This window comes from Chrysochloris asiatica, unplaced genomic scaffold (genome assembly GCF_000296735.1).
Source record: "Chrysochloris asiatica unplaced genomic scaffold, ChrAsi1.0 scaffold00326, whole genome shotgun sequence".
Classification (NCBI taxonomy): domain Eukaryota; kingdom Metazoa; phylum Chordata; class Mammalia; order Afrosoricida; family Chrysochloridae; genus Chrysochloris; species Chrysochloris asiatica.
The window spans coordinates 469,184-483,823 of NW_006408844.1; the positions used below are offsets into that span (position 1 = coordinate 469,184).

General features: G+C 42.2%; 1 protein-coding gene across 1 annotated transcript in view; it reads right to left on the reverse strand.

The window, feature by feature from the left end:
* Window positions 1–201: 201 nt before the first annotated feature.
* P4HA3 (prolyl 4-hydroxylase, alpha polypeptide III) overlaps window positions 202–14,640 on the reverse strand; it is a 44,657-nt gene continuing 30,218 nt past the window's right edge. Inside the window, exons 8-13 of the mRNA XM_006875410.1 lie at window positions 13,164–13,228; window positions 9,695–9,854; window positions 4,754–4,816; window positions 3,038–3,106; window positions 1,246–1,342; window positions 202–444 (exon numbers count right to left, since the gene is read on the reverse strand). Coding sequence (XP_006875472.1) covers window positions 374–444; window positions 1,246–1,342; window positions 3,038–3,106; window positions 4,754–4,816; window positions 9,695–9,854; window positions 13,164–13,228 — 525 coding nt within the window. The 3' untranslated portion in view covers window positions 202–373. The remainder of the gene's footprint in view (window positions 445–1,245; window positions 1,343–3,037; window positions 3,107–4,753; window positions 4,817–9,694; window positions 9,855–13,163; window positions 13,229–14,640) is intronic.

A 14,640-nucleotide genomic window follows, 5' to 3' on the forward strand; every position in this document is an offset into this window, starting at 1 on the left:
AGGCTAGTCCCCTCCCATAGGCACCCTTATTGCCACTTCTGGACTCCTCGGGCCAAGGTTCAAAGTCACAGAGGCCTCATGGATCCAACCTCAGAGACTGCCAATATGTCCTGTTCTGAGTTCCAGAAACTTCTCTCAGGCCTCCTTCACTATCGACTTTGTAGTGTCCATTCTACTCTGTGATTCTAACATCTTGAGGAGAAATGCAAATTCTCAGATGTCTCCTTTTTATCTCCCATATTCAAGGAACAGCCAAGGCTGACGAGAGCCCTCTTCCAGAAAGCTACTCTCCTTTTGCCTCTCCAATCCTAGCATTTGGCTCTGGTTTCTCTGGAAAGCTACATAACTGCACCAACTTCTCTTTGCCCACATTTCAGTCTTCAGGGCTCGAGCTGCAGGGTCTGCGGAATTCCTGTCCATACTCATGTATCCACTTGTTGGCCACTAGGAGAGAATGGGAAGAAGAGAGAAGGCTCAGCAGACTGGATAGTAGCAGGCCCAATGCTATGGGCCAGCGTTCACTCTCAGTATCATGCAGGTACCTCCTTCAATTCGGTACCCTAGGCACCTCACTAGCCACACTGTAGTCCTGGCCTTCTATGAACCACAATGTGTTGTTTCTAGCAGATAAATAGCAAAGAGCACATTGTCCCCTGGAAAATGTCCTTGGCAAGACCTGTCTACTATAGACTAATCTTCAAACCTGTGAAAACTAGGAGCCTTCACCCTTCATTCATGCAGGTCCTAAGAGCCCACCATGATGCCATCCAAATTAAAGAGAGAAAACATGACTGCTTCTCTTCACAGTTTCCATCTCAGCACGAGCCTCCCTTCTCTACTTCCTGTTCTACCTTCAGAGATCAGTGCTCTTAGACACCTGTATGATACAAACACTCCCGCTGTTTATTCTCGTCTAGGTTTTGTCAGCTCTTCATGGGGAGGCACTAAGTGACAAAAGTCATTGTTTGGTGGCTCTCTACTTACAGTAGAAAGTTAGGGACTAAACAACATATTCCTCTTCAGCTGTTCTCAGGAATCAACCTTTAGGGTTAGTTGCTCTGTGACAGAATCCTTGTCCTTCGGGGGGCTCCATATCTGCTTGGGGCAACAGACTTGGAATCTCATCATTTTAATATATCATGGCATTGTAATAAAGCTCACAGAATGGGAGGGCTATGCTATTTTCTACCCACCCCCTATTTCGCTTTACTCTGCACCCCTCACCCCCAGAAAGGCAGGTCTTACCCCATTTATCTCCCACCAGGACGGGACAACCAGCATGAAGGGTGTCACTGTCCCCTTCACCACTCCTATGCAGGTTCCACCAAAACAGCGCTGCATTCTGAAAACAAGAGGGCCCAGCCCAGGAAGGTCAGACTTGAATCCCAGTCCTTGGGACGCCCATGACTAAGGACAAATGCATGCATGTCATTAAACAAGAAAATTCTCCATGCAGAGTGGGGACAGGCATGCATAAAATGACACAAAATGCCATAAGTTGTCACTTACTCAACTCATTAATGCTAAGTCATTTATTGAGGGTGTTCTCTGCTCCAGCCCTGGGAGTGCAGGAACAAACCACATGCAGTTCGGGTCCTCAGAGAGCTCACATTCTAGTGGGAGAGGCGAGCACAGAAATGGGCCACCACAACCTAGTGTGGCAAGTGCTAAGAGAAAGGCAAGCTACAGGATGTCATTAAATCTCTGAGGAGAGACATCCAACAAAAACCTCGGGGAGGAACAAAGTATTCCTCATGCAGCTGAGAATTAATTTTAATTCAGATGTTTACTCTCCCTTGTTAAGTGCCACTGAGACAGTTCCAACTCTTAGTGACCCTGTGTAGGATTTCCAAGGAGGGGCTGGTGGGTTTGAACCGCCAACTTTTCAGTTAGTAGTCCAGTGATTAGCCTACGGGGCCACACCAGGACTCTTCCCCTAGACGTTTATTAATAACACTCCCCAGGAAGAAGACATTATCATAATGCTCATTTTACTAGCAAGGAAGTTGAGCAAAATTAGGACTCAAACTCAGATGTTTTGGCTTCAAATCCTACATGCTGTTTTCTTCCCTATATGCTCCTGATTCCTTCATTTAACCTTGACCATTAGAAGTAGACAAAGCCAAGAGCTTTCCAGAGGCACTGGTAGCCCTAGCTTTTCCAAGTCTAGAGGAGACCTTAACCTCTCAGCATTTATCTGGCACTTATATATCAAATCTTAGAATATATCAAACACTGTGCTTCATAGGCATTAGCTCATTCATTTATCTTCATTTTATATCTAGTAAGGGCTGCCAGGAAGTTGAATTCACCTGGAATTTGGGGAAATATTAATTCATTAAACATCTTGCCCTGCTGCACTGTTTCATATTTATTGCACTCCATTGCCATTGTCTGTTAACCTCTCTGTGCACTCCCAGAGGACAAGGACCATGGTTTTTCCTGTGCACCCCCAGTGCCTCCTGCCTTCAGTGTTTACTGAATGAATGAATGGATTAGTTGCTGTAGAGAATACAAAGATGAATGACACAGAGGTCTTACCTTTGAGGAGCTCTATACAGGGTCGCTATGAAACAGAACCAACTCCGTGGCATTTAACAACAACAACTATAATAGGAGCAGTGTAGGGTAAGCACTGGACTATAAGGTTGATTTGAACAGCAAGGTCAGTGGTTCAAACTCACCAGCTGCTCCTCGGAAACCCTATACAGGGTCACTATGAGTCAGACCCTACTTTTCTGCACTTAAAAACATAGTAATAAGGAAGACAGATATGCAACTGTCTACTTGTGATGTCAGTGAAAATCAAGTAAAAGATTTTTGTTGTTGTTAAGTGCCCTCCAGGTGGTTCTGATTCAGAGCTGACCTTGTGTTTAGCAGTCCAGTGCTGATCCTACAGCACCACACAAGGACTCCAAATAAAAGACAGTAAAGAAGACAGAATTAGGGAAGACTTTCATATGCTCCCTTCCAATCACAGACAGCGTGAAGGGAGGGGTGTTAGTTCTGTACTCATTAACAGCCAGTCCCGGCTCACCTTCACCACAGGCATGCTAAAGTTGGCATAGATAAAGGCTGTGGCTCCTCCAGCTTCCACGGCGCTCAGCTATAATGCCAGAGGAAGAAATCAGAGTTGAGACAGCTGCTGCGTGCCCTACTCTATCATGTATTCATTAACCTGAAATGCTCCCGGCATGTCTGCACAGAGTCCTTCCTGGGAAAGGGGAGGCTACTCAATGACATTGGTGTTGGCTGCAGTGCCACCCACGGACCACATTTAGGACTTTCTCCTCTCTTTTTCCTTTCAGCTAAATCTGAATGAGGACTTCATTAGATCAGTAGATTCAAACTGTTTTGATTGAGATCCCCAAGGAGAAACACAGTTTACATCCCAACCCAAAATAGATATGCACATACACCATTACATTGGTGGGCCTTGAACAGCCATAGTACCATCACCATAGTAACTGGGCTTCTGTAACTAGGGAACAGCTGGAGGAGAGATATTGGGGTGTTAAAGAACAAAAATATCTTGGGTTCCTAAACGTCCTAGTCTTTGGTTGATTACCTGTATTCTTTGCTGCCTGCGACCTTTCACGCCAACCTTAAATCATCAACCATAGGGGTAGTGGCAGCTACAAATCCAAAATGTGCCCCATGGCCAGATAGCTGACTTCAATGACCTCTCTGTATCTGGTCACATGCTCAGAATGACCACTAAGAGGCCAGATGCCAGTGTAACTGGCAGCCTGCCCATTTTGCAGGAATCATAAAGCTGGGCCACATAAAGAAGCATGTGGCACTGTCAGCATTAAAGACCATCAAGTACCGACCTAACTGCCTTTTTCCAGCTGCACTTTGGAGAGTAGATGAAGCAGTAAGAGATGAGAAACTGCTGGGGAAGGGGACACATCTGACGGAACTTCATCTTGGTTGTTATATAGAGCCTAGCCCTTTTATATAATATGTTTATTCTTTCAGTTAATTGTGTTAACTATCTTCTAATTTAAATATCAGATAACTGAATTTAAAATTTTCAATAGAGAAGGTAAACCCACATGATTTGAATGGAAGAGGGTAGGTTAGAAATTAGGAATGAAACCACATCCCATAGCATCAGGTCTGAATTTAGGAGAGGAAAGCAATTTATGTTTTAATGGATTATATTATAGATTTTACTGAAAATGTTATGGGGAGATAAGGAATTCTCACTACATATCAAAGCAAAACACTAAATTTTTCTGTAAGCACCTTGGGTTTTCCCTCAAAATTCCTCTTTTAGTTTTAGCTGCCTCATCTCTCTTCTCTTTCACCTCACAGTTCTACAACCTCATCTCTAGTTCTGTATTTTTAAACAGCAACTCGTCTGCCTATGAGACCTCAAAAACAGACTCACATCCTCTTGCTGTGTTGTTCCAAGTCCCATGATTTCTTGGCCTTCAATGTCACCCTCCTTCCATTCTAATCCACAGCCTATGACAAAGTCAGGTTTATATATATAGATTCAGCATTTTGAGGACAGGAATGCTGTATGGTATGTTTTTAGATCTCCTATTGTGCCTAATAAAACTGCTCTTACAGAAATGCTACCTGAAATTCTAAAAATAAACACAATTTTTGTGTTTATTATCTAGTGGTTGCTACTGCAGATTAAAATCAGTATGTGGAATTGCTTTGAAAGTCATAAGATAAAAGAGAGCTGTAAATAGGCGTTAGGTAAAAAACCCTGGTGTCTCCAGAGCAACAGACTCACATAGATCATGAATGTGGCCACTCGGTTCCCAGACTTCATTCTGTACAGAGGACTGCTTGGTGACTGAGGTAAAAACAAAGCATGCCAGTATTGTATCAGAAGGCACTAGTGCAACAGCCAGGACTCCACCACAGCACAGGGAAGAGTAAAATGGGGGTGTCAAGAATGGGTTAGCACGCGGAGCTACACCTAGTGAAGGAGATGCCCATCTTTACTGGCAGATACTCAGTATACTTTTTTAGACTAACTTATTAGTGAATCAATATAAGTGAATAGTATACTAATCCAACAGAACTGCCTGTCAGTGAGGAAAGTACTACATGGTGGTTTAATTGTACCTTTGGGCTCTGTGAAATCAAGAAGTTAATATATAAAATATTATGGATAATTAGTCTGTAGAAATGCCAAATCATAAAACTGGAGTTCCCAATTGTTTACTGAAGAAGAGATACTTTTACTTTTATTCCCCTTAACAGTTTTATTGAGATACGGTTTACATATTATAAAATTCACCCATCAGTGAGCTTTACTAAACTGAAACAGTTGTGTAGCCACTCCCATAATCTAATTTGAGAACACTTCCATCAGATAACAATGCCTGCTTGCAGAAATCGTCACTCCCAGCACTAAGCCCAGGCAACCACTGATCTCTAGTCTGTCTCTACAGTTTCATATAAACAGAATTATACAATATGTAGTTGTGTCTGTGCATGTTGTTTTTTTTCACTCAGGATACTTTTTTTACGGTTCAGAGGCATTGTTGGAGGTATTGGTAATTGATCTTGTTTTTTGCTGCTCAGAATTCCATTATATGGATATATCTAGTCATCTACTGATGGACATTTGGGGGTATTTCTAGTGCTTGCCTATTGCATACACAATTTATAAGCATTCATGTACAGTTTTTATATGGACATATATTTCCATTTCTCTTGGGAAAGTAGTGAAATAGCTGGATTATATTTGGTGTATTTTAAGAAACAGTCAAACTGCTTTCCAAAGTGGTTGTACCCATTTTGTATTCCCACCAGCAGTGCATGAGAGTTCCAATTGCTCCACATATTCACTAACACTTGGTATGAACTGAGTTGAGCTATGCATTCTTTATAGATTAAGGATATAAGTCCTTTCTCAGATATATAATATGAAAATGTTTTCTACTATTGTTGTTATTGTTAAGTACCGTTGAGTCAGTAACCCACCACTCATTGCAACCCTGCATAGGATTTCTCAGGCTGTAAATCTGCAGGAGCAGAAAGCTTCATTTTTCTGCTGCAGTGTGACTGGTGGGCTCAAACTGTTGACCTTGTATTTTATAGACTATGCTTTGGTGTCAGATCTAAGAAATATTCCCAACAAGTGGTCACAAAGATTTCCTTTTACATTTTCGTCTAAAACCTTTATACTTTTTTTCTTTTTCTAAGTCTAGTAATTTACTAGCAGCTAGTAGTTTAGAACTGCTGACCCTGAGGTTAGCAGCCCAATTCGTAACCACTACGCTACCAGAGCTCCTTATATATCTGTGTATAGCAGGTTGTTAATGAGTCTTTCTCCAATCCTGATGCCACATTCTTCTTCATATAATCAAACTTCTGGAATTATTTGCTCTGCATACAGATTAAATACATATGGAAACGATCACAACCCTGGCACACACTGATTTAAACCCTTCAGTGTCCCCTTGCTCAATTCGAAAAACTGCCTCTTGGTTTATGTACAGGTTCCTCATGAGCACAATTAAGTGTTCTGGGATACTCATTTTCCGCAGTGTTGCCAGTAGCTTATTATGATCCACACAGTTGAAAGCCTTTGCATAGTCAATAAAGGACAGGTAAACACTCTCTGGTATTCTCTGCTTTCAGCCAAGATCCTTCAACATCAGCAATGATATCCCTCTTCCACATTTTTGTCTGAATCCGGCTTGAATTTCTGGCAGTTCCCGGTCAAGGTACTGTTGGAGCTATTTTTCAATTATTTTTAGCAAAAATTTACTTGCATGTGATATTAATAATATTGTCCTATGATTTCACATTCTGTTGGGCCACCTCTCTTTGGAATGGGTACAAATATGGATCTCTTCAAATCAGTTGGCCAGGTAGGTAGCTGTCTTCCAGATTTCTTGGCATAGATGAGTGAGTGAGTGCCTCCGGTGCTGCATAAGTTTGTTGGACGTTTCCATTTGTAGTCCATCAATTTCTGGAGACTTGTTCTTTGCCAATGCCTCCTTTAGTGCACCTTGGACTTCTTCCTTCAGGATCATTGGCTCTTGAGCATATCCTACCTCTTGAAATGGTTAAACAGCGGCCATTTCTTTTTGTTACCGTGACTGTGTATTCCTTCCATATTCTTTTGATGCTTCCTGCACCACTCAATATTTTGCCCAAAGTATCCTTAAGTATTTCAAGTCGAGGCTTAATGTCTTCCTCAGTACTTTCAGCTTGGGAAATGCTGAGTGTGTTTTTCCGTTTTGGTTTTCGAACTCCAGGTCTCTGCACATTTCATTATAATATTTTACTTTGTCTTCTTGAGCTGCCCCTTGAAATTTTCTGCTCAGCTCTCTTACCTCCTCATTTCTTCCATATGCTTTAGCATTGCTACGCTAGAAAGCAAGTTTCAGAGTCTCTCCTGAAATCCATTTTGGCTTTTTCTTTCTTGTCTTCTTAATTAATTTTTGCTTTCTTCCTGTATGATGTTTTTGATGTCATCCCACAGCTCTTCTGGTTTTCAGTCATTAGTGTGTAATGCATCATATCTGTTCTGGAGACCTCTAAATTCAGGTGAGATATGTGCAAGGTCATATCTTGGCTTTCATGGACCTGTTTTAAATTTTCTTCAGCTTCAGCCTGAACTTTCAGATGAGCAATTGATGGTCTGTTCCAGACTGCCCCTGGCCTTGTTTTGGCTGATGATATGGAGCTTTTCCACTGTTTTTTTTCTAAAGATGTAGTCAGTTTGATTTCTGTGTACTCCATCTGGCAAGGTCCATGTGTATAGTCATTTTTTATGTTGTTTTAAAAGAGGTATTTATAATGAATAAAGTCATTGGTTTTGCAAAATTCTATCATGTGATCTCTAGCATCATTTCTATCACCAAGGCCATATTTTCCAACTACTGATCCTTTCTCTTTGTTTCCAACCTTTGCATTCTAATCATCGGTAATCAGTGATCAAAAATTCTAATCAAATCGTGGTCACAAAAAGGAAGAGATGCTAAAGAGAGAAATTGATAGGCGATCCTTTGCTTTGGTTTTGGGATTTTCTTATCCATGATGCCAAATAGTCACTTTAAAGAAACCCCTGACTAAAATTAATACTCTAGAAACGTTTCTTTCACCAAAAGTTACAAAACCTTTATTTTCTTTTTGAAGCCAAGCTTACTAAATTTGAATTTCAAAATATATGGCTGGAGATGAAAGTGAATAAAACATCAGATCAAGGAGGAAATATCTATCTATCTTGCTGGGTGGAGAAGCAGAAACCTTCTTGTGACATGCTATCCATGGATCTCAATAATAGGCAGAGAAAAAGGTTCAATCAATCCTGTCAATTTGTCAGGAGCTTGTCTTCTATACTTCTCCTTCCTTTTCACTTGATAAACCTCATTGTACCTAGATTCCTTCAGCCTTTTTTTTTCTGGAACCAAAAATCTTCCTATATACAGATAGAAAAACCACTTAGAATAAACCTTATGCTGCAAAAACAAAACAAAAAAATTGATCATTGACCAAAGTACAAGGATTTATTTCTGACTTCTCGATTCTGTTCCATTGACCTATATATGTATCCTTACACCAGTACTAGACATCTTTGATTACTGTAGCTCTATACTAAGTTTAAGGGAGCTCTGGTAACATAGTGGTTACGAATCGGGCTGCGAACCACAAGGTCAGCAGTTCGAAACTATCAGCTGCTCCGCGGGAGAAAAATGAGGCTTTCTGCTCCAGTAAAGATTTACTTACAGCCTCAGAAACCCTATGCAGGGTCGCTATGGGTCAGAACCGACTCGACAGCACTTAACAACAACAACAACAACATAATAAGTTTAAGGAATCCTGTTGGCACAGTGGTTAAATTACTCAACCACCAACCTAAATGTTAACAGTTTGAACCCACCAGCCGCTCCTTAGGAGAGAGATGTGGCTGTCTGCTTCTATACTGATTTGCAGCCTTAGAAACCCTATGGTTCTACTCTGTCCTTAATAGCATCACTAAGAATCAGAACCAACTCAATGGCAAAGGATTTGACCTTTTGGTGTACTAAATTTTGAGGATCCTGGTGTGGTACTGTAGGATAAACATTGGATTGCAACATAAGGTCAACAGCTCAAAGTCACCAACTGCTCTTGGAAACCCTGTACAGGGTTGCTAGGAGTCTGAACACACAACATCAACAACAAATTTTGAGATCAGGTAGTAAGTAGTATGTGTCCTCCAATTTTGCTCTTCTTTTTTCAGAATTGTTTTGGCTATTCTAGATCCTTTGCATTTCCACATACATTTTAAGATCAGCTTGCCAGTTTCTGATTTCAAAAAATCTTCTGGAATTTGGATAGAATTTTGGTTAAATTTATAGACAAAGTTTGGGGAGCTGTTTTTAATCCTAATTGGAAAAAACTGCTGAATACCTGTCAGCAAAGATGGGCAGTTGAGATCATGAGGCAAGTAGAGTAACCAGAAGGAGAATCCTCCCTGGGAAGTCTCCAGGTGAAGGAGGAGGAGAGAGCACTGTGTTAGAGGCCACGTCCTTCTCCTCACTAGCACATTTTAGATAGGTGGATGGTGACAGGTACGGAAATGAGGCAGCAGTAATCAACTTAAAACCAAGGTTTTCCAATCATCCTGGAATAAGAACATTTGTCCTAAGATTTTACTCTGCCTCAGAGAAGTAAAGAATTCCCCAGCTCCCTATCTCAGGAGATTGGTCATCAGCTCCATCATTACCGTAGCATGATCGAAGTGAGGCTCATAGTGTCCTCCGATTCCATAGTTCACCACCTGGAGATATTCTGCATAGGGGGGCTGGATATCAAGGCCTGTGAGTGCAGCAATGCGGTGGTCCAGGGTCACCAGCATTGGGTCAACAGTGTTCTTCAGCCAGGCACTAGAACACACCAGAGATTGGAGCATCAATGACTCGTGTTCAGTGCCCTGATGCCAGAAATGACTAAATGTTAGTTGTAAATGAATGAATGAAGAATGTCAATTGTAGGAATGGAGAAGAAAGAAAAAGACATGAATGCCTAATGATCTCATCACTCATATTGTCTACCCGCCGCTCCACTCTGTACTCTTATCACAATATTCACAATGTCACTCATCCAAAAAACAGTCCCTGAGGCCTTCTATGCTAGTTGCTGAGGCTACAGTATGAAGGGTCACAGTCCCAGGCACTAAGATACAAACATTCAAAATCCCTGCCTTTAAAACTGCTATATTTAACAGGTATTGCAACAGAAGGATCTGGGTTCAGTGGAAAAAGCTTGGGGTTTAAAATAATAACGTTCAGACCCTGATGGTCTGTGTGATCCTAAGTCAGGCATCTGACTCTCTAAGGGTCATTGTATTCATCTATCAGATGAGAGTGATAGTAGTATCCACTTCACAGACATGTGGAGATTGCATGAGACTATGTGTGTAAAGATGCTCTGTTAGCTATGTGTTAGCGGGTGCCACTGAGCACAGGAACATCTGTTCTTCTGCTCTACTCTAAGACAAACCAGGATATGTCAAAGGCCAATGACCAAAGTTTAGTCTCTTTTCCTGATGTCTTGTTCAGACCCTGACAAAGTATAAGATCTGGAATCAGAATTTAAGTCTCTGGAAAATCTGTAAGTGTTCCACCAAGCAAAGCTAGTGACCCTCCTGGGGAGACCATGATTTTTTAAAAATCCATAGATTAATTTGTTCATCCTTTCATTCTCTTGTATGGAGTACATTTGCTTTGCTACATGTTCTTAGGTTTACAAAGATATCCAAGACAAAACTGTTGTCTTCAAAAACCTCAAGGAAAACAGAAAGTAGGCTTGGGGCATGTTGTAGAAAGCTGAGGGTAATCTGGACTTTATTTTGTGGATAGTAGATAGTGAAAGTTTGTGGTCAAAAAAGATGATTAGACAATTATAGCCTCTGTACCTGTGGCTATAATCCCATTTGGGAATGGGTTATCTTTTCTATGTTAATGAGACAGGATTTGTGTAGGGTGTGTCTTTGCATTTAAGAGAGATGAAACTAGCAAGTGAGCTGGCAGAGATGGAGAAGATAGATGTTGCACCGCAGGAAGATCACCAGGGAACAAACGAACAAGAACCTTCCCCCAGAGACAGGGTTTATCCGAAACTGAGAAAACAAATTTCTGGTTGTTATAGTCATCCCCTTATGGTATTTGTTATAGCTGCACTAGAGAACTAAAACAGGACGTGTTTCACTGAAGATGTGATGGTAGAACCAAACCCAAATGTGATGGGGGTTGGGAAAGAGGAGAGTACACTTCCTCTCAAAAGGAAGAAAATAATGCTTACTTTTGTGGTGCTGTGGGATCAGCACTGGGCTGCTAATCACAAGGTTAGCAGTTCAAATTACCAGCCACTCCTTGGAAACCCTCACTATGAGTTGAAGTGAGCTCAGTGGCATACAACAAAAAAATACCATCAAAGTAATGTATCCAAACTGCATTCGTATGCATACAAATGCAGTGACTCAAAAGAGGCGACAAATCCTTATAGCAGGAAACATTCCCACCCACTCCACACACAGAGTAGACAGAGAGGGGCAACTTGGACATTGGATACCCAAATGGGGAGGGAGGGACTACAAAGGCAAGAAGTAACTGGCTTACAAGCCTTCAAGAGGGAACCTAGAGCTAGGGGGCATGGAGGAAGCCAGAATCACCAGTGAGTACTATCCAATTTGTCTAGGTGGAGCTGATGAAATGAAATACAGATGGGTTACGTGCGATACTGTAGTGAATAATGGTTATCAGGACAGATTGTGAGTGTTGGAAATGCAAAGGTGGACATTTTGTGGCAAGGAAGGGAGCGACTGTTTCTCTAGTCTAGAAGTGGAGGTCTCTGGGACCACCAACGGAGAAGAGCTGAGAGTGGGACCCTACCCAGAGAAGCAGGGATGCCTGAGATGGAGACAGGGGCAATGACATGGAGGGATGGAGCAGCTGGGGACTTTGGATCCAGAGAGGGAGAGGAACTGTGGGCCGAAGACCTGGGGGAGGGGGGGCGAGGAGTGCAGAGGACAGGCTTCCAGGATATTGCCCTTTGGTTGGGAGATGATGCATGGAGGGGATTGGAACCATGAAATGTAATGATATGCGATGGAATGAATGTAAAACTAGAGTTCTCTCATGTGAACTATCATATAATTCACAATAAAACATTGGGAAAAAAAAAAGGTAATGTATCCAAAGATGAGGATTTCCATTTTGACACTGGTGGTGGTGGTGGTTACGTGCCGTGGAGTCAGTTCCAACTCATAGTGACCCTGCATAGGTTTTCCGAGGCTGTAAATCTTTACGAGAGCAGAAAGCCTCATCTTTCTCACATGGAACCGCTGGTAGCTTTGAACTGCTGACTGTGAGATTAGCAGCCTGACTCATAACCACTATGCCACCAGAGCTCCTTATTTTGACACTAGAATGTCATTATTGCTAGAAGAGCAATGAAGCTGAGGGCATATGGACTTTCTAAAGTTTAGAGAATAACTCCTAAAATGAAAGGTCCTTAAATGTAAAGACCAACTAAGTGAAGCCAAATTATTCTGAATGGCAGATTTCCTCACCCACCTCATTTCTAAGGCGGTCTGAGGCCAGGCAATGAAAACTAACCACAGACTGAAGTCTAACTTCTCCCAAAGGATGCTGACCTCACTGTCTTGCATGGTTCTGATGGAGGGTCCTCATCACACTATATCATCAGCCCTACTCTTATAGTACAAACCAAGGACTGTAGTGTGGGGTAGACAGGATCAAAGAGGATTAAAGTTGGGGCACTCACAGCTGAATCTCTTCTTCTACAGCAGCCATCATATCCAAAGAGTCTAGTCATCCTGGCTGTCTGAGCATTGGCAAGGCATACTTTGAATATGAGTCAGGAGGTGGGAATGGAAACTTAAAGTAAAATCACAAATGTGGACGAGACGGTATTCTCTGGCAAAGCAGTCCTGGTTTAGGGCATAGGAGCTTTTTCAAGTCTTCCCCTAACCCAAGTTAAATCCTCAGATAATATGACAACCTATGAACGGTTCTTGGGTGAGGAGAGGGAAAACTGCTGTCTCTTAAAGGATTGAACAGAGAAACAAGAATTAAAGGGTCACCAACAGCGGCATCTCCAGCAGGAGCTGAGTGACTGAGCTGACCTGACTGAGGGCTAGAGGAGAGTGTTGCAGGAAGTTGTGGCCATACCTTTTGCTGATGCGGTAGTCCACTTGTAGCTGCTTTTCACCGGATGCCACCACAGACCTCTGCAGCTGGTGTGGAAGACACAAGGAAGATTGAAGTGGTTATTATGCAAAGGGGAAATGGCCTCTTTCTTCTCCACAGACTTGTCTTCTCTCTTAAGCATGAAGATTGCCATCTCCTCTGTCATTAAAGGTTTTACATATGCTTCTCATTTACTGGAGACTTGGTGTGGTGTTGTAGGATAAGCACTGGACTGCTAACCAGCTGTTCCTCGGAAGCCCTATATAGGGTCACTATGAGTAGGAACCAACTTGATGGCACTTAACAACAACTCATTTACTGAAGTCCCTAGGTGGTGCAGTTAACATGTTCTAGGTTGAAGGTTCAAACCCACCCAGAGGTGACTTGAAAGAAAGGCCTGGTGATTGTCTGCTGAAAAAATTAGCACAGTTCTCTGACAAACATGAAATCACCATGTATTGGAGTCACCTCAACTGCAACTGGTTGGGTTTTGTTGTTTTTGTGATATTTTGTTTTGTTATTAATTGACTGATAGCTATGAATTTGAGGACTAAGGTACACCTAACCCAAGCCATGGTATTTTCAATAACCTCATATGCATGCGAAAGCTGGACAGTGAATAAGGAAGACCGTAGAAGAATTGATGCTTTTGAGTTATAGTGTTGGAGGAGAATATTGAAAGTGCCATGGGCTGCCAAAAGAACCAACAGGTCTGTGTTGGAAGAAGTGCAGCCAGAGTGCTCCTTGGAGGCCAAGATGGCCAAACTTCGTCTCTCATACTCTGGACATATTGTCAGGGGGGAGCAGTCGCTGGAGAAGGATATCATGTTTGGTAAGGTGGAGGGTCAGAGAAAAAGAGGAAGACCCCCAGTGAGATGGATTGGCCAAGTGGCAGCATCAATGAATGGACTCAAGTGTGGCAACAGTAGTGAGGTTGGCCCAGGATCGGGCAGTGTTTCCTTCTGCTGTGCATAAGGTCGCTATGGGTCGGTGCCGACTCGATGACACCTAGCAACAACAACATGAATCTTTTTTTTTTAAACAAAACCCTCTTTTTTATTATTTAAATGTACAAAAAACCCTTGCAGGGATATATAATTGTTTAAACAACCAAAGGGCACATTCTGGAAGCCTGCCTCCTGGCTGCCAGCACATAGCCTTTTTCTTTCCATGAGTCTAGAGTTCTCAACTGCTCTATCACTTCATGCCAACAACAAGAATCTTGATGGTGTTCTGGTGTGGCACTGTAGGATAAGCACACTAGACTGCTAACTGTGAGGTTGGTGGTTCAAACCCATTCAGAGTTGCCATGAGTTGGAACCGACTCACAGCACTTAACAACAACATGAATCTTGAAAGAGTCCTGGTGTGGCACTGAGGGATAAGCACTGGACTGCTAACTGCAAGGTCAGTGGTTCAAATACACCACCCAGCCTCTCCTCAGAAACCCAGTACAGGG